We start from the raw sequence: 20,884 nt of genomic DNA, 5'->3' as shown, positions 1-20,884 counted from the left end.
GTAGGGAAATGGACTTTGTACGAGTGGTCAACCTCTGATAAATATTTTCAAGCATTATGCGAATTGAATTAAATTATATAAAATTTCACGATTGTATATAGAGAGATATACTGCAATGGATAAATATAAGTTACAAAATGGCACGTGATTTGTCGTGATGATCAAGAAAAAGGTTGAGAACCGCTGACTTATACGATTATTCCCGAGGTATTTCATTTTTACGAGATATTTAAAGAATGGAACGTTCGCAGTATGACTATGTTCTTTAGAAAACGCATCCACTGTAAGAACCTAACCTATAACTGATAAAGCGAAGTTTAACAGGCTCCAGCGATTTTTGATTTTATTAGAATTTGGGAAATATTAATAGGAAATATTGAATTCTCAGAATTCGTGTTCTGTGATGAAAATAATGGTTAAGTAAAGAAAGAAAGTTAAAAAAAATAGCGTGAGAGATGTCACATTATGGGTTCCTAAAGCTTATAAATATATACATTTTGTTATAAATGTAATTTCGATGAATTTGAAAAAAGATTCAATGATTTTCAAAATATTCGTATCCAAACTCCATAACCTCAAATTTAATTTCTACTGGAATTTTGGCATTTCTACAGATGCTTTTACTGTAATTAGTAATAAATCCCATGTTCAGTTATAGTATACTGCTTTCAATAAGTATGAACCATCCATGTATATCTTGATAATCAATATTGATACATGATCTCTCAGAATTTAAAAAAAATTTATTCATATAATATTCTTTGCAACATGCTACGTTAAAAAAGTTGACATAACCTATACAAGTTTCAGCTAGAATTTATTTATATACAATATGAAATATGAAAAATAAAAATATAAAAATCTTGATGTGATATATTTACCATAATTTCATGGAATAAAAGGTTACATCGCTTTTGATTGTTAAACTGGACGAATTTTTGTGAGCTTTAAGAGGTTAGGTATCGAAGACAAGAGGGCACCACTGCAGATTCTTCATTTTAAATTACTTTTGTTCCATATTATAGCACGAATGCAAAATTATGGCATTTATATTTATGCAAATGGAGTTAATAAAAAGGAAAGTGCTATTACCGGGGGAAAAATTTCAATTCATTCGAACTCTGCTCGTTCCTTTTTTATCGTTCAACTCTCTCGCGACTGCGGTACCATTTTTGCCCATAAAAACGTAAAAGAGTAGGTAAGAGGGGAAAACGAGTGGGTGATTGGAAATGTTACGATAGTGGCTTTGAAATCCATCAATAGTTGGCTACTTCAATATCACTGTAGCATTCTTCGTATTGAGTTGTTGCAGGACTTCTGCCTTTATGGAGATAAAATACCTTATTCTAAATTTAAGAGCACTTGTTGCTACGTTATTTAAAATATATTCTCGTGCTATTTTATTTAAATAAATTCTCAATTAAATAATAAATATATTTAACGTAAATAGCTTGAATATATTCTTCGTTCCTTGACATTTTAATTAAGCATCAATTTATGAAAATATGTAATTTAATCGTTTTTAATATAATAATAGAAACTCGATAAATAAAATAGCTAAGGAAGGTACTGGAAGCAACTGTAATTCAGTTTTTTAAATTCTAGTAATTTTTTAGTGTCTTCAAAATTTTATGAAAATGATAAATTTTTAATACGAGATCATTAAATTATAAGACATTCCTTTTTGTTAAATTGTCATTATTGATCAGTGATTATTATTAATATGTAGGTATCTGTGCAAGAATATGATGTGAATACATATTATTAAAAATGAGAAATTAAATACTATAGTAATCTATATCACAGGATAATATAAGTATTAAGATTTTAAGTGTAATTCAATTTTTATCACTCGTCATTCTGGAATTAAATAAAATACTATAGAGGAATTTTATGGCTATAACAGTTCCTAATAACACTATAATAACAAAGAGTGCTAATCACTATCATTTATATTTTTTAAATACATTACTTTTATTATTTTCCTTCTAAATTACAACTATTATTTATATTAATATATATGTCATGACTCACTGACTCAACATACTTTCATTACAGCTGAAATCTTGTTAACTTCGATACTTAATTATCCAAAAACCAAATTTATTAAAATAATTTTTCAATTATCATCATCACCACCTCTCCTTAATTTTAAAAACTTATTATTCAAGAAATTTTTAAAAAGCCATCCTTTGTAATTTCAAAAAATCATTATTTTTCTAAAAATAATGTATTCCCAAATCGAACTTCCTCATTGCTTTACCTATTCTTCAAATTCAGTATAAAAATATCCTTCCACGTACATATATTCTTACTCTCTTAATTCACTCGTCCCTTTAACTTGTCATTAACTTATCCCCATAGCGCCATTTTATCCTTACAGATATAGAAGCTTCGAGTAACGTAGCAAAGTCATAAAATCAATCGGGGAAAAACTACCAATATTCCAAATGTCAATAAAGCAACTTCAAATAACTATCCAATATCGAGAGCGCGGATCACTGTCATAGGATATCGATTTCGAATGCATTCTTCCATTGCTCGGTGTTACAGGCCACGATTTGCGAGAAGTCGAAGTTCGTTTAAACATTCGGAATACCAAACGCAATTTAACGATCATAAACCCTCGAGAGCCAGTTCTAAACGAACGCGGCACGAATTAAAAAGAAATCAGCGACCTCTTTCACTTTGCTGTACCACATTTTACCATCCACAGCTTCAAACTACGCGAGACCCTAATCGACGAGCCATCAACGATGTCATCGCGACATCAATCGATGCGGCCGCTTGGCACAATCATTTACGATCCTGCTATATCACCGACACTCGCTATAAACGCGACCAGTGCAAGGGATTAGACGCAATCGGGGTCACCGGGTAACAAAGAGCAACGACCTAACCTAACCAAACTGTAACCAGGGAACAAGTCTGGAGAACTTACCTGCTTTCGTGGCGAACGAAACATCCTTGGGATGATTGGTCTTGATAGCGTTCATCCGTCTGTTCTGGGGCCCCTGGCCACCTGGACATCCAACCCCGGGCGTCTGTCCAAGGCCAGGAGCCAGGCCACCGGTCCCAGAAGTGGGCCCACCCGACTGCAAGTGCTGCTGGGTGCATCCCGGTGGCCCCGTGGTGCCTACTACCCCGGCAGCTCCCAACGGTGCACCCGGAGTTCGGACTCTCGGCTGCTCGACAGGAAGCGCGCGGCGTCTCTTCTTGGGTAGCTTGGCTCGCGCCTGCGTGTGACTGTAATACATCGCAAAGTTGCTGACGATCACGGGCACAGGCAGGGCGATCGTGAGTACACCGGCGAGGGCGCACAGTGCGCCGACGAACATCCCTACGTAGGTCTTAGGCACCATGTCCCCGTAACCGACGGTGGTCATAGTGACCAGAGCCCACCACAGGCCCAGTGGTATGCTCTTGAAGTCGTTCTGCGGATTGTACTGGGTGCGCTCCGCGTAGTAGACCAGACTGGCGAAGATCACGATGCCGAGGACGAGGAAGAATACGAGGAGGGCTAATTCCTTGGCTGAGGCGCGGAACGTCTGGATCAGGATCTTCAGGCCGGACGAATGGCGGGTCAGCTTGAACAGTCTCATGATACGTATGATGCTGAAGAACTCGAGGATATCCGCGTTCTCCAGATGAGAGGCGAAACGTTGTAGCGCCAGGTCGAGGTAGAAGCTCAGCGTCGCGACCATGTCGATCAGGTTCACCGAGCTCTTGATGAACACGCAGCGATTCGGGCTCGCGGTAATCCGTATTAGGAACTCGAGAGTAAACCAGGCGTTGCACACGCACTCGATGTAGAAAAAGAAGTCGAGAGCGTTCGTATGCGTTTTGTCCACCACCCAGGAGCTCCCGTTGCCCGTGTTCACCGACCGGTTCACGATCACCGGCACGCGCATGTCCGGATGCGTCTTCAGGCAGAACGACACGATCGAGATGCAGATGAACAGCACCGACATTATGCTGACCCCCTGCGAAACATTTCGGGTATTTCATTATTGTTTTTCCCGAACATTACGTCGATCTACGCTAGAACTACTGGCCTACGACGTGTATCTAAATATAGCGTAGAAGGATGACGATAATTAACCCTGTATTCCTTGCTGTTATTCGTATTCCTTACTTATACCTAGGAATTGAAAAGAGAGGATTTCGAGAGGTTGTACGTTACAGGTCTCGGGTTCTCAAAGCTACAGAAGTGAAGTAATGTTGCGACTGCTGTGAGTGGCTCTGGCTTATATCCGTTCTGGTTTCGGTTCTTGAGAAGTACCCCGGTTTGCCGGGTGTGCATCCATCATTCGAGGGTTTTTAAATTAATACGGAATAGGAAAATAAAAATTATAGAACCGATATGGAATCGACATAAAATCAATATGGGACTAATATAGAACTGATGTAAAACCGATATAGAACTAATATAGTAGCAATGTAGAATCGATATAGAACCAATATAGAACGAGTAATATTAGTTTTCAAGAATCGAAACCGAAGTCCACATACGCCAGAACCACTATATTTATAACACTTGTAACATCATTTCGATTATAATTGTTTCAATTGAAACCGATATATAACAGCTTGAAGCAGTTTTCTTCGGAATCGTTTAGCCCCTACACACGCTATGGGTTCATAGTCTTCCAGGTCACAATCCTCGGACGAGCAAGAATATAATATTTCGTTTAAATACACCGAATGTAATAAAGAAGTATTTTATTTTATTAAAAATAATAACAAAATATTTTATTAAAATATTCCATTCTAATTTTGAATCTTACTGGCCAGAGAAAGACAACGAGATTAACCCTTTGCACTCGAGAAGTGAGCTTCGGTCACCATTTCATAAAATTTGAAAGATAGATATTAATTGATATATCAAATTTAATGTAATGTAACAATGTGCGAAGTATCGAAGTCAAATAATTTTAAGATTCTATTATACAATTCTTTATTTACTGCTCAAAAAGGTATCGTCAGTTTTTTAGTAGAGAATCTTTGAATTTCTACTCTTCTCTAGCCAGAAAATCGTCGAGTGCAAAGGGTTAAAATAATTCAGCGAATTTCTATCTTGATAAATATTAATGTTAATTTTACTGAAAGCAGTTGTGTGTTTTCAGTTATTTTGATGGATTTAGTAGTTCTACAGTTCAGCTGAATTACTGTGCAAAGATCAGAAGATGCTGACTTTATCTTAGCTGCTTTAGGAATCCTTACTTTTTGGTTTAGACTGGGTGACATAAGTTAAAATAACAGTTGGATGATTTAGTCTTTTATCTTGTGCTAATTATCGAAACTCTCATTCTACGTGCTTCGTGTCTTTCCTTATTGCTCTATATCATCTGTCTTCGTGACACCAAGAGATGCATGCTCGTTCTCTTTGTCATGCGAAGTTACACGATCTGCTTTGTAGACCTGATACTTTCAACCAACAACGAAGATTCGTGTACCTTATCTCCATAATATTACAGCAAGTAGTTCTGTTACAATATGACCAATCAAACCTGCATTCCTTCTGCTAGTCATTATCTCATCTGTGCACAGTAATTAGGCAACAGATCCTGTACTTCCTGAGAAGTGGTTGGGAATTGATTTTAGAATGATTGAAAATGAGTAAAAAATTTGAAATTTTATTCTTTTTCATACAAAAATTCCTGTCAATTTAATATATTTTAATTAATTTTGACTTTCTTGTCAGTGTTTATAACTATGTTATACTTCGTACATCTTCAGCTCAGAATAATTCAGTTCCTTCAGCTCTGGAGAAGACTATGTTTCCATTATAATACTTTCCAATGAAAATAAATTTATTACAAATTTAAATAAATAAATTTATTTTAATTACTAATCTAATCAAGTAATAAGGAAAAATAATTTCTGCTACTATGGATGAATACTTTCAGAAATGGTAACCAAGAGAAAATGCAATATTTAACGATAGTTATTATTACAGTTATTATTACGACATAAAAATACTAAACTAAGATACTTCAAATAGGATTTATACAATCGCGATGTGGTCAACGAATTTAATCGTAAGTAAGGAGATAAAGGAATCCAGGATCGAGAAACTGACTCGAAAGTTTGGTATTACTCGTGAAAAAGCTATTAGCACGCGAGTAAAGTTCCATAGAGGAGCTTCATTATGAGCGTCAAAACGTGGTTAGCGTTACAAGAAAATCTGAATAGGCCATAAAGCCTCGCGATGGATCACGTTGAACCATGAAACCGGAATTGTCACGGGTATTGCCTGTGCGAGTCTAACGCTTCGCAAACTTCCATAGAAAATCCTGTTACCGTGGCACCACCACGGTAACGTTGTTCGTTCTTTGTAACAACGTTAAAAGTTAAGCTACGTGATCGGCACGCTCTTACCTTTACAGATCGATTTTCTTTAGAACACTGCTTTCTCACCGTTACCATGAAACATGTACTTAGGTTAACTTTCGGTATGAATAAGAATTTACGTTCACACTTGCTTTTTGCCTGTGGTATCGGGTTATGAGGGGCCATAGACTAGCCCCTGAAATGAATCTCGTTAACATAACTGATGAAAAAGATTGAAAAATTAATCATTTTTTGGTCATAGAAAAGATAGTATCATTAAACATTCGAAACCTTTTCTTATATTTTATTCATTTATTTATTAATTACAATATAAAAGATTCGAATTTTAAATAAATTGTATAAATTTAATATTAATAACACGTTGTTTAATTATTATAAAAGATGATTATTTTTTTCTACTCTGTTTCGTTACTTGTGAGGTAATTTAAAAATTCCACTTTTCATAAGAATATGTGTCATATGTATATGATATAATGTCATGTAAATACAATTCAATAATATATTCATTTCTAACAAAATTAGATCAAATTAATAAAATTTGTAATAAATAATAATTATAATTATTAAACATCATTTTAATAGATACACCTTCAGGAAAATTTTAAACGAACTTCCATACAATATTTCTAAAGAAAAAATTAAAAAACGATCAAGAATTTTCGATATATGTATAATTTATGTATCTATTAAATAAAATTTCCGTAAAAGGATATAACAAGTTATAGAAATTGTCGCACGATCCATTTTATGTTACCTTCGAGCTTCTTTGTGCGACACAATGGCCACGTATTGTGAACTAAAATAATCACCGTGTTCCTGAAAACGAACCGGAAAGGTATTGTAATAATTTCACGTCAACTTCGTGGATGGGATAATAGAATTCGAAGAGAACGACGATAATAGTTGAATGGAATCGTACATGGGGACATAGGTAAGACGAGATGGAACGAAAATAAAGCCGGAAGAAAAGTAATATGAAAAGTAAATTTTCGCTACCAATTTCATGTTGTACTTCGATTACGTCTTTAATGTTGACTTAACGTTGCATAACCTAACCTTAGCCTTACTTCCTGTCATAAATGATACCGATAACTGGAACGTCAAGAAAATTGTAAAATAATAATACATACTCGAGAAATTGTCCATTTAAATGATACTGTACTTCTGGTGAAACAAAATTTAGCAGAAAGTATTATTTACCACATTATATATAATATAAGAATGAAAAATGTGACGAAATAACCTCTAACAATAAGTTAACTTGTGCTAGGGAAAGTCAAACCTAACCTTAAATTTAGACACGACTACTATTATTATTCCAATTATTTTGCTATTATTGCTACGAATTTATTATTTTATTATTAGTATTATCACTTTTGAAAATATCGTAGTGCATAATTACTAAGAAACAATGTTCAGACAACGAAACGAAAATTTATTTTAATAGCCCGATGACTCGTTTCTCTCGAAAGCACGATGTCATTCGAAATGAAAATACGATGCGTGCATCGAAAATATTTTCAGATATTTCTCATTCACCGATGAATGTTACCATAAAAGGAAAATTAACGAAACAAATATTCTGGAAATTCCTGCATGCGAAATATGTATATATATATACATGTACATAAATTTCGTTCGTTTCGTAGTATTGGAAACCCGGCAGAAGTTTATTATCACGAGCAACTTTTTCATTGAACGTAAACCTGTTTACAACGGAGTACTGTCGTTTCGACAGCCGCGCAAGAGAATTGAAACTTTTCAGCTCGATCCGCTTCTTTGTCATAATCAGCAGAAGAGAATAACAAATGAAAAGCTGTTTTTACGAAGAAACTTTTCGAAGATTTATCGACTCGTTTCTGCTGTGATAACTACGTTAACTGCCCTAGCGTTTCATGAGGATTAAGACTGATGTTTGACCTTTACGTAACCTCTTTTATTCGAGACCTTGCAAGACACGTGTTCGTCAAGTTTATAATGGAGTAGAGTCTCACTCAAACATGTACTATTAAAGTATTCTATTAGTCGAATAGTATACTTAAAATTTGAACGTTATACTGTTCCAAATTGTATTGCTTGAATGTTACGCGATTCGAAATTGGATTACCCAAAATTTCTATTATTTGAGACGTATACTATTTACAATTTTTATTATCAAGACGTTATAGTGTCTACAATTTTATTAATTTCGTGATACACCATACCAATATTTTTATTATCTGAATATTGCATTATTAAAACAATATATATAAATTACTCACATTATTTTAATACATAATTGCGAATAATTGCGTGAAAAAGGACTAGCTGCATTTTATATTTAATTATATATTTCGTTATAAATTTCAGACTAATGATTAATTAACTATTCACATTGAACGGTAGAGGTTAAAATATCCGGTATGTAGAGAGCTATTTAGAAAAACAATTACTTAAGATATCTCAAAAGTATCAAAAATCATTGCAAACAACCCAACACTTTCAGCTTACTTTAAAATATTCCAAGACAGCGAAGTCGCCTTAACACAGTTGCGCCATCTGCACGCGACTTTTCCTAACCGTCTATGTCCCAAGCAGCGCGATCGCGCTTTTCAGATTTTGTGTCCAAAAATCCCAGTGCATTTCGAACGCTATGGACAACTGACGGTGCTATCAATGACTGTCGAAGTGGCGCACTCAACTTTGGTAATGTTATCGAGCCAATTGGGATTTTTCGACATAAAATCCAAGCGCTATCGCACCGTTTGGGCTTCTTTGCACTCGATTAAGACAAGCGCTATCATCGTGTTCTTTTAACCACTTGCGCTGGAAAGACGTGTCACGCAGGTCGTAATGCTTTTGTCACAGAATCGTCAACGACGTGGTATACACGTCGTTAGGCAATTGTTACAGAAATACTGGACCGTTTTGGCACACGTCTGTGAATTCCTTGCCACCGCAAGTGGTTAAAAGTCTCTGGATCAACGACGTGGTATACACGTCGTTAGGCAATTGTTACAGAAATACTGGACCGTTCTGGCACACGTCTGTGAATTCCTTGCCACCGCAAGTGGTTAAAAGTCTCTGGGACTCAAACAGCTAGTTTACAAAGTCCACGAGTTGAATAGCTCATTGATAGATCACATTATCCCATTAGTACACGATGTCAAAATTATACTATCGAAAATAACCAGTAAAAGAAAGAATAAGATATTACGAAATAAATATTTCTTCAACATAACCTAAAAAGAAGAGCTCAGTGCGTATTATTACTTTACTAAATATTTATACAAAATTTTCTAAATAGCTCTCTTTCTACACCATTTCGAATCAACGATTTTGAATCGTCAATTCTGTCTATATAAATAATAGACACAGGAAAATATGTAATTTATAAAATGATCACAAACCTTGGCTGCCGACGAGGTGTACGGTTCATCGAACAGCGACCACATCCGGGGCTTGATCTTCTGCCACCTCGTGAGAGTACCCCGGTAATACGCCTCCTCGAAGCCAAACTTCCTCGCCAGCTCCTCGTCGGTCGGCATCTCGGTATCGAGGTCCAACCTGTCGAGGACTGTCAGCGTTTCCTGCGTGTCCCGATGCTAGAAGAGCGGGTCGGGGTGGAAGAGAGGGGGATGCAACAACGATCGTTATTCGTACCTGCGAAACTCTCTCGTTCTCTCGAGGGTGCTTTTTTATTCGTTCGTGCTTTCCTCGGGACACAGACAAAGCGCGTGCAAAGCGTACGTGAATCTCCACGCATATGAAACAAAAAGGATCATTCCAAAAATTCGGGCTACGACTAGATTCTAACCAACTGGTTTCGAGACGTGATCGCGATTCTGCGTCTAGCTTCAGTTTTGCCTTCCTACTTTCTCTTGCTGAATCACCAGAGAGTTCTGTACTGAGCTCGAGCTGGACAGATGGCGCGCAGGTATACCTAACTTCACTCGATGCTCGCGAAATTCTCAACTTTAAATTCTCGACGTCGAATTAATAGTAGGATAAATGGAATTGATACAGTAATCGAATAAATTACAACATCAAGGTTAATAATTAACACAAGTGTCCTGGTTGATCAGAAACTGTAACTTTGGCTTATTTAACTCTTTGCTCCCGAGAGCTAAGTTGTTTCCATGCTATAGTTCAATTGATGTTCGAGAGGTGACAATAACTATTTATTATTTCCTGCTGTAAATGACTGTCATGATTTCCTTTTATATTACTATACAAAAGTGTCATCGATTGCATAACAGGGAAGTTCCGAACTGCTTCTTTTCTATATAGGGAAAACAAAAATTTGACAGGAAGTTATTTAACCTGAGATTAAACAGGTTAATCAAAGGGTTAAATAGAAATCTCAATTCGAAAGAAGTTATAATTTATAATTACAATTTTCGGAACAAAATTGGATAACAATTCACCCACTATCATTGCCATCATAGCATCAGCCAATGTATAGTGTCTACATTCTGAGCTTACATCCATGTCACTACTTATTGCTATTAATGTAGTTCTGCAATCATTATTCCACTTAATTTCCATGATCCCATTTTCTTCCTGCATCGTGCAATATTCTACCACCCGATTCGTCAATGCGACACTTGCATAACATGTAATGAGAATACGCGTGGCACCATATTTACGATGCTCTAATAGAAGTTGGGTCCATTACATTATGCCCAATTTCATGACACATCAGGAGAATACGAATAACCGCCATCTTTTTTCTTTCAAGGAGAGTAGATCCATAACACAACGATCAATCAAACCAGTGTTCCGATCCAACTTTCCAGCTCTGCACTGTACACATAATTCATCAGGGTGGAAAGGGTCTAGGGGAAAGTATCGTGGTCTCGAGTTACCCTACGTGGCGTATTTGTTCCGGCTGCCACGTGGAATTGCCGGTTCCACGAGGGGAAAATGGCATCGCGGATCCAGAGTATTCTTCGGCACACTTCCGACCAGCCAGCCGTTTGCACGATTCCTTTGTACATCGGAATCCCCGGGACAATTTCGCGCCGTTCTGAATCATCGTATTATTATACGGGCTGTTTCTTTATCGGTGCCAGCCCACCCGAGGAACCAACCAGACACTCAGAGACAATGGGGATGATTCTTATAAGTGTATCGTTTGCTCCAGCTTTCTTTGTTATTGCTAATTCGGCGCTTCGCTTTTATTTCAGGCATATTGAGATCGTGTAGCTGATATTCGTGGATCTGGTGATAATTAACCCTGGGATTTTGGTCGAATGAAAGGAGGTTTATGGTCGAGATGTCGTTCGAGTGAATGTCCTAGGCTGTTATTAGGCTGTCATTGGAATCGGAGATGCGAGGACAGTTTGTGGGTGTTAGGTGGAATAATAATGATTCTTATCTGGGAGTTATGGTCTGATCGTTATTTAGGATGCTATCACTATTACCGAATGTAACGGTGAATATTGGGTATTATGGTCGGGAGGCAGGTTTGATAGCTTTCGACTCAATTTAGTTCAGAATTACTATTTTATGGAAGCCAGTGATTATACCAATAAATGTGTGACTATTAATCTTCGACTAGAAATAATTCTTTTTTTCAGAGTGATGAACGAAGAATCGATACTAAATTTTGGATGTAGCAATAACAATATTCGAATCGAATATATTTTTAGTATTAGAAGTTCCAGGCTAGTCGAATTGTTTTAGACTTTTTATTTTTATTGTCACTAAAGATATTCAGAAGTTTTTGGCAAAATTAATACCAATTTTAATTAAGATTCATAATTATTTATAGCTGTTAAGTTCTAATGCTAAATAAATTATTTCATTGTCTTCGAGTGTTGAATTGATCCCTATAATAAATTTCACAAACAACGAAAAAATATTATTTATAAATTATAGATAGGTTTTGGAATATTTAATTTCACGAGTACTAATAATTTTGTATTTTCTATTAATTTTACTTAAACATTTGGTTTTTGAATTTTATAAAATTCAGATAGATGCTTTTCAGTTTAGGAAATAAGAATTTTTATTTTTACCGAATAAAACGAGGAAAGTTGGAGTTTCTTTCCAGGGATAGGAAGCAAAGAAACAATTCATTTCTTGGTCTGGCACGACAATTAGCGAATTGCTTCTAATACTTTTCATCCCTTTCGGACCAGCGATGCTTCCACCTGACAAATCCAACAAAAAACATCGCCTCGAAACTAGTATTGTCTTTACAGGCACTATTTATCGTTCGACCTCACTTCCAAGTCCTCTTTGTATTTCGCCGAATTCGCGATTGGAATCCATCAAAATTGTTATACAGGGTGATAAAAGACAAAGGATCTAAGACTTTAGAAACTCCCTAATTCTCGTTAAAATTAAGAGAAGCTTAAGAGAAAGTTCTAAAAACAATCAGGCTAATGTATGATATAATTTTATAATTACCAGTCCTCAATACCATAATTCTCTATGCAATACCCTGAATCTCATATAAACCATAATAAATACCCACAAGAAATATTTAGCCTACATGTATGAAGTTAGATTTATTCAATAACTATATCGAATTTGCGACAACCAAATGAAAAATACATATTATACAACACAGAGACAAAGCTAAGTATTAAACATAACACCTAAATTTCAATGCTACGTTGAAATTGCATAAGAAAAATATATAAAATCCTGCTTTAAAACAAAGTGTAAGAGAACAGAACAAAGAGTGTCCACTTCATCGATTTTACGGTACACAGTAATCCTCTGACCACGACTGAGAATACAGAACTGCTCGCCTTTCTCTCTAATGCAAAATAAAAGCACAACATTTCACGTCACGAATCGTACAGTTAAATCCATCGATTGTTAAATCTTCGCTGATGAACTAAATAATGAAAAATAAATTTCCACGGTGAAGCTGTTTCATCGCATTCCTCGTTTTCCCTTCGCTGTTCACACGCTGGAATCTTTAGAATTCGTTGCAGCGTCGGAAAATAAAGGAATCGAGCGTCGCGAACGGCAGTCGCAAAATGGCGTCGGAACGACAAGCGCGCCCTCTTCGCGGAGCTCATCATAATCGACTATTGTGTTCCTTCGATTTCATTTATCCCTCGAATTCATTCATCTCTCTGTCTAATTTAATTTTACTGCCGAATAAAATCCTACAGGAACGATGAAAATAAACCTTTCGTACTGACAAGAATGAGGTGAATACCTATATTAATCAAACATTTTCTCTCATCTTGTCTCATCGCGTTATGGGGATCAATGGAGGTGCACGACAGGGTTATGTACGTCTACTGTTTCTGATGAATGGAATTTAACATCTGTGCCACCAAGACTGCAGTTCCTAAGTAAAGTGTGCTCGTAAATTATTGTACTAAGTGACTTGGACTGATGTGAAGATGACACAATTGAAGTCGTCGAAACTTAGGCCTCTCTAGAGCTTCTATATATGATCTAATATTAAAATAAATAGTGAAATCAAATAGTGAGGGACTCGTGTGACAAAAGAATACTGGTCGATCATGTTTTATGTAAACTTTACATGACTTTTCACTGATTTATCTCGTTGAATAGATTATAGTACTAGGTATCTAACACCAAACAGTAAAATGGGAAAATTTGTCCATTAATTTGGAATCTTGACACTTTGACTGCCACGTTGGTCATATATATGGAGTGGCGAGCGGCAAAGGACTCTATCTGGAGAATAATAAACGGTGACATTGGCTTCCACTTAGGCGTTTAGGACGATGCCTGGAGTGCGTGCGAATGGAAGACATATTTATGAATAAGTCGAGTGATTGAGAGAGAAAGCCAGTGTATGGATAGAGAGAGTTTTGACTTTAAGTAAGGGTGCAAATAGAGGATCGTGTGTTTGAGAGTTAGAATTGAGAGGAACTTAGTGTAATATGTTAATTAAATAAATCAGTTTTATTATTAAAAGGGAGTTGTTGTTCATTAGACACGCAGATCTCGGTCTGCATAGGATTAATCTAGCTGGAAATCCTGCGTATATGATCAACCACGGTTTCTCTTGTGACGCCAAGGTGGTCATCGATGACCAGAGCGCCTGATAGAGCATACTACAATTGTAAAAATTGAAGGAAAATTGACAGTTGGTGCATTATGAATATAAGCGCTAATTAGAAGACATTTTAAAGTGCCACATTGAATAATTAAAAATTTTTATTAAAACATTGATCAAAAAAATATTAGAACAAATCTTGCATCGAACAGTGCACTCCCCTGGCGTCCTAAGTGAAACACGTAATTTCGGTGTGGCAGTCAAAGGGTTAATTTGATTCATAGCCATTGCTATTAAATTCTATTTAATATTTCGAACGTCTGAAGAAATACCAAATCATTTGTAAATTATTATTAGCAATGCTGAGAGAACTGTTAGTAATAGAACTAACTTCAAACTGCTATCAGATGGCACTGATAGACCCTCCAACGCCTCATCTTTCCCCAAATGTTTCATTTCACTGTTTCAGAAGTCGAAACACGTGGAGCTTTAAGCTCGACCGATTTTACGAGCGCACTATATTCCTCGCGAGGATTATATATGATTTTTAGTTATTTGGCAGGATTACCCGCTTTCCAAGTTTCTACCTCAATAGCAGTTCCTCGGTCATAAACTCCCAAGTCTAGAATCTCACTCTAGAATAGTCAGCTGTGACCGAAAGTCACTATATAATGCGCTTACGGGATTCCTCTGATTTTTCGCCATTTCCAACGGAGACTTCCTTGGTTCCATTTTCAGAAAACTAGCGCGTTAAGAAAGAGAACTCCGAGTTATTAACAATAGAACTATCATGGGGGGTCAAAACGACTTGTTTCGTAAATGACATTTTATTTTCGTAATTGCTGAAAATGGGAAACTGCTTTTGGTAAAAATTATACTGACTTTCGTTCACATAGGGTCTCAATTACGTATGCTCCTTTATTTTCATTGTATCATATTAATTAATACCAATTGCACTCATTGTATTTAGGAATACTAGTTCTAGTGTTAAATTAGCTAACAATTTAGGCTCACGAGGGGATCAAAAGAAGCAATTTTCCTTTGATCCAAAGAGATTATCATTGCCAAAAGTTTGTACAAGAATCCTTATTCATTTAACACGAAATACAGTCCACTTATTTATTTATTGCTCGACCCACGGAAAAATTACCTTCGTAAATGTAATACTACAGACCCCTAAAGTTCTAGATCCCAAATTTTCATGTTCATCCCGTATCATCAGTTTTGATCTTTAAATCATCATAATTGGTGCAACTGCATTTGGTAAAAATTATACTAATTTTTGTTCAAATAGGGTCACAATTACGTATGCTCTTTTATTTTCATTGTACCATACTAATTAATACCAATTGCACTCACTGTATTTAGGAATACTAGTTCTAGTGTTAAATTAGCTAACAATTTAAGCTCACGAGGGGACCAAAAGAAGCAATTTTCCTTTGATCCAAAGACATTATCATTGCCAAAAGTTTGTACGAGAATCCTTATTCATTTAACACGAAATACAGTCCACTTATTTATTTATTGCTTCTGAACCGCAATCACCTTCGTAAATATAATACTACAGACCTCTAAAGTCTTAGATCCCAAATTTTCATGTTCACCCTGTATCATAAGCTCCGATCTTTAAATCATAATTGGACTTGGATCTGTCATAAAATGAAATGCGAGGTCGAAGGATTCGTGTCTAACTTCATTCTCACGCAACCCAATCATCCAATTGAACGCCACATTCCAATACACCTGCCATTCTCAAGCTCATCAAGAATTCTACAACAGTAACAAAGTGCACCGAGGCAGAGGAATTAAATAGAGTTAATCCCTTTGCCCCGAACATCTGAACATACACGAACATCCACTACTCCTAACCAGGGGATCACTGATCGCGTTCAACACAACTAGCAGCACAGCCTAACGACAAAGGAGGACTTTGCAAAGAGACACACGATTCAATCGATTTTCTCTTTCACCTGGTGGATCAATGGGTTCCACGGTCCTGTCACTGTTTAATAAACAGATCACAGTTCGAATCTCAGCGGGGCGGATCGAAGGACGAGATAAATTTGGATCGCTGAACGGTGCAAAAGCGAGCTGCGTTTCATCGCGTGATTCGGCGTGCTCCCGCATTGGGATTCGCACCTTCGTCTCACGATTAATCCTAATCACCGGGAAACTCGTGCCGGCTTTTTTGGCCAGCCTCGTTTCGCCGGGTTCCAACGGGAATTCGATTATAATCGTTGCTCGTTTGCACGCCGATCGACGAGATTGTTTGCGTTAATTGAGCGGAACCGATTGAGGTTTTAATCCGGACCGGCCTCGCCTGTCTTTTGCCTCGCGGTGAACAGCCCTGGGGATAGCATGGCGCGATTCTGCTCCCGATAAATCGGGCTGAATGTTGTCGAATTTCGAATCAGCCTGCGTACCTCTCCAAAACGCGCTCGACTCTTTGACGGACGCCGGTTTCACGAGTTTTGTCATCGATTTCAAGTTTCGGTAATGAAATGGTGATTGTTTGGTGGAAACGGAATATTCGGACGTTTTGCGATCGTGAAGTCTGTTTTTGGCAATTCTTTTTTTAAGTACACATAAGAATTTTGCCCGTTTGTGAGAGTAAAAATTGTATCTGATTTGTTGAGTTATTTAGAAATTGCGATGAAAGTTTTCAGGGAAGGATATGGTTTCCCAGTGGGAATTGAATGTTGCAATATTTCGTAATTATGCGACCTGTTTTCGTAAATTTCAACAGTTGAAATTGTAATTAATATGTAAATTTAATTACAATTATTTAATGGTAATTGATATGAAAAAGACTATTGGTGTTTATAGAATATTTTGGCAATGAAGTACAATAGTATGGTTAATGAAAATGACTATAGTCACTTGTCCTCGTGTTAATTAAAATCCTCAAGAATTTAATTTTTCTTTGCACACGAAAAATTAAAAAATTGTCCTATTAATATTGTCAATTAATTATTAAACAATTCATTTCCTAAACCATTTAAAAAATTTATTTAACCTAACCTATATATTTCTTAATTCCTCACATATTCGAGAAAAAAAACAAATAATTTCCATATTATGCCGTTATTTTAATACTCAGATTTATCTTAACGAAAAAATTAAACATGAAGATCAACTTGATAAATTTAAACAGCTTCTTCGAATATTTCTATATTCCCTGGAATATAGGATTTCCATATTAAACGCAACGTTAAATATTAAAATATTAATATTTGTATTTAAATGCGATATTAAAATATGATAAAAAGGTATTTAGAAATCCTCAGGGAAGTAAGTGGAATAAAAGAGAGCCCTTATTCAAAGTAATCCCAATGGTTTCGTTTCTCGGTACTGAAACCCAACAGGAACAACGATAATCTGTTTTACAACGTTCCATTAAATTCTCAATAACTCGTGTTTCATTTCCGTTCCCGGTTTCGCGAGCTTTGGCCATATCAGTCGTTGTTTTGCAACAAAGTAGCAATTACACGTCGTGAAGAATACACGATGGAGTATACGGTACAAGTACGAAAGTAGGTAAGACAAACTGCGAAATTGCTGTGCGTGATACCTCCTAAGGAAATTGTTCAGCGATGTAAACGAGCTATCGAGAGTTTAATACGCCTTAAAAAGCGGCCGGTAATTGTAAGCTGAAAGATACACGCTTTACTTAAAACTTCCTGCCGGCCATGTCGATAAAGGAAGCTGGAGTTATGAAATATTCATGTCACGCTGAATCCCGCTGGAAGCTGTGTCGAAATTATTTCACGATCCTCCACTTCCGGCTTGCTTATTCCTTTTCTGTCCGTCGACTATTGCGAGATCGTCGTGTATGAATGTATGAAAATAAGAATTAGAATTTTCCTCGAAATTATGAGAAATAAATTCGCATCTCTGTTATTAATTTTTCAGGAAATCAGGAGAAATTAATATTCGATGTTTCCTTTGGCATCGATTATATATTCGACTGTCAATACGATTTTTAGAAAAAGGAATTGCAGGAATTAATATGTCATATTTCTTTTTTCTTAAGTTCAGAAATTAATTTAGAAATTAATAAATTTCTTCTCTAAATATTTCGTATTTATGATATTTCTATAGGTGGACAAATTTTCGCAAATTTCGTAAAAATTAATATTTGATATTTCTTTCGAAACCACGCATGTAATTTTCAATACACAAATTCCGAAAAAAGTTAACAAGAATTAACATTTAATATTTTATCGCGAGTCAATCCTATTTCTTTGTGTAGACTAATTAAAAAAGGATTCCCAGAGATTAATATTCAAAATTGAATTATATCTCTTTAATTTTCAAGAACAAATTGAACAGATTGAAATTCGATTTTCTTTTAACAATCAATCACATTGTTTTTTACATGAATGAATTCAAAAAAAATTTTCGAAATTAATTTTTGATGTTTCAAAAAAAAAAAAAAAAAAAAAAAAATTGGATCTCTCCGTGTGGACAAAATTACAATTAGCAGTACCGAGTAACGCCGAGACCGTGAACGCGGACGTGCAATTCCGCGAATAATTCTCCTGACGAAGCCATACTTTGAAGCTAATTGGACGCCGATTGACAATTTGGATAATGTACAATGTACGAGAGACTCGTGGAATGGTATGCTACGATTGCGGCGGGCCGCATTTGAATATTACTGCAAGCTTGTCGTTACTGGATTTTGGCGAATGCGATATATCAGAACCGGAAACCGTGAAGTACGTACACGACCCCGATTAGAAGACGATATAGGAGACGTGATCGTGCAGTTAATCGGTCAGAAACGCCCTGGTCGCGTCGAAAATCCCTTTACACGATCATTAAAATTGCGCGGGACGCGTTCATAAATTTCTGAACTCTCATTGGTCGGAGAACGGCGTGGTAGTCACGAGTTTTCACTGGAGTGGGGGAAGCGAACACCGTAGACGCACATATAATATGGATTCATATGACACTATAGCGTTATGAGCTTTAAATATTATAGCGTTGTAAATAAATAATGTTGTAATAAAAATTGTAAAAATATTTGTGTAACATGGCTAACAGGATTCGTATAATATAATTGGTATAATAATATCATTATTATAGTGCAGTGACGCCATCATGTGACGTGATGTATAAAAAATAGTTGGTGGTTTGTAAAAAAATGTAATGAGATCACAAATCAAGATAATGAGTAGCCTAGCGTGTGTTCATGACTAGTATAAAATATGACGAAATTAAAAATAGTTTTTTTTTCATAATGCTATCTTTTCGTATGATTTTAATAGGTTAAGTTTCTGACGCGCGAGATTCAATTTTCTATTCGAGAATAATTTATCGTATTCGCGGTTTCGAATGTTAATTGTAACACTCACTTGTCCGAAATTCGCGAAACCTAACCTAAGTTTCGTGGATCGAAATTGTCTAAAGTTAAATCAAACTATAGAAACTGTTTTACGTATTCACTTTTCAAGTATATGGGGTAAACTATATCTATCACTATTTCTTTATAAAAAAAAAAATTGTATTTACAACATACGTAAAGTATAGAAATAATTTTCAAAATATCGAATGTGTTAATACATTTTATTGTCGCGATATTTAATTATATTTGTGATACAATGTATTTATTTCTATGTATCTGGTATACTAAAAATTATTTTGTATTATTCGAAGTAAAAAATGTCGAATTTTATTAGTAATTACAATAAATCAAAAAATTAAAACTAATCAAAATAATAAATAATTATAAAAACAATATTTGAATTCAAACCAAAAAATATAAATATATTTCGAAATGAAGGTATGTCGAAGTATCGTTATTAATGTTTATAATAGAGACTATATTTTTAGAAATCTTTCTGTATCGTTATAAGTCTATTGATACTAAAATATGCACTATATAAAGTATACAGGGGGAGGAAGATTATTATTAGACTCACGTTGCAGATGATGGAACAAAAATTATATAAAACAAGTACCAGCGAAAACTACTTGAAAGAATTCATCAATTAAAAACACGAGAACTTTCTAAATTTATCGATGTGTGTCTAATACATAATTAAAAAAATCAGTGAAAAGGACCGGTTTATACATGATCGGATAAAAAGCCAATTTCATCGAAATCACTGCATTTGAATTTTTCACGAAACTCTCATACCCTCTCCGAATGTACCAATTCAAGTATTAAAAATAAAACACCATTATATTCGTTCTCCTTTAATATATTCCTTCCCCCAAGAGCATCAAAAGACGTACAGCATAATTTGCTGAATTCAAATATTCGCCGCAAAAGTAGATTTCAATTAACATTTAAAATCGTTATAAGCTTACCCGTCGTTGACATTGTTCGACCATAATCGCCTTTTAAAAATCGGTTTACGTGGGCCGTGACGTAAGCTGTTTTGTGCTATCCCTTTAAAGCGTTACAACGGCCAGCCGGGTAAGAAGATTAGATTTTTAAATATTTACGAGCAATGGAAAACCGCGAATAATTCGCCTGGGGAGAGTTACACAAGATTCTTCACTAAATCATAACCTCAGATCCAATCTCAAGATGCGCGAATC

At 35.7% G+C, this 20,884-nt stretch overlaps 1 protein-coding gene across 1 annotated transcript in view; it reads right to left on the bottom strand.

Moving 5' to 3' along the window:
• Positions 1-20,884, bottom strand: part of LOC108549061 (potassium voltage-gated channel protein Shaw) — a 92,889-nt gene that overhangs the window by 6,067 nt on the left and 65,938 nt on the right. The window contains exons 3-4 of the mRNA XM_017902278.1: positions 9,744-9,938; positions 2,942-3,983 (exon numbers count right to left, since the gene is read on the bottom strand). Coding sequence (XP_017757767.1) covers positions 2,942-3,983; positions 9,744-9,938 — 1,237 coding nt within the window. The remainder of the gene's footprint in view (positions 1-2,941; positions 3,984-9,743; positions 9,939-20,884) is intronic.

Source organism: Eufriesea mexicana, unplaced genomic scaffold, assembly GCF_001483705.2.
Source record: "Eufriesea mexicana isolate 0111107269 unplaced genomic scaffold, ASM148370v2 scaffold1801, whole genome shotgun sequence".
Classification (NCBI taxonomy): domain Eukaryota; kingdom Metazoa; phylum Arthropoda; class Insecta; order Hymenoptera; family Apidae; genus Eufriesea; species Eufriesea mexicana.
Note: the sequence above shows the minus strand (reverse complement) of the source record. Positions and strands in the feature narration are given on the sequence as shown.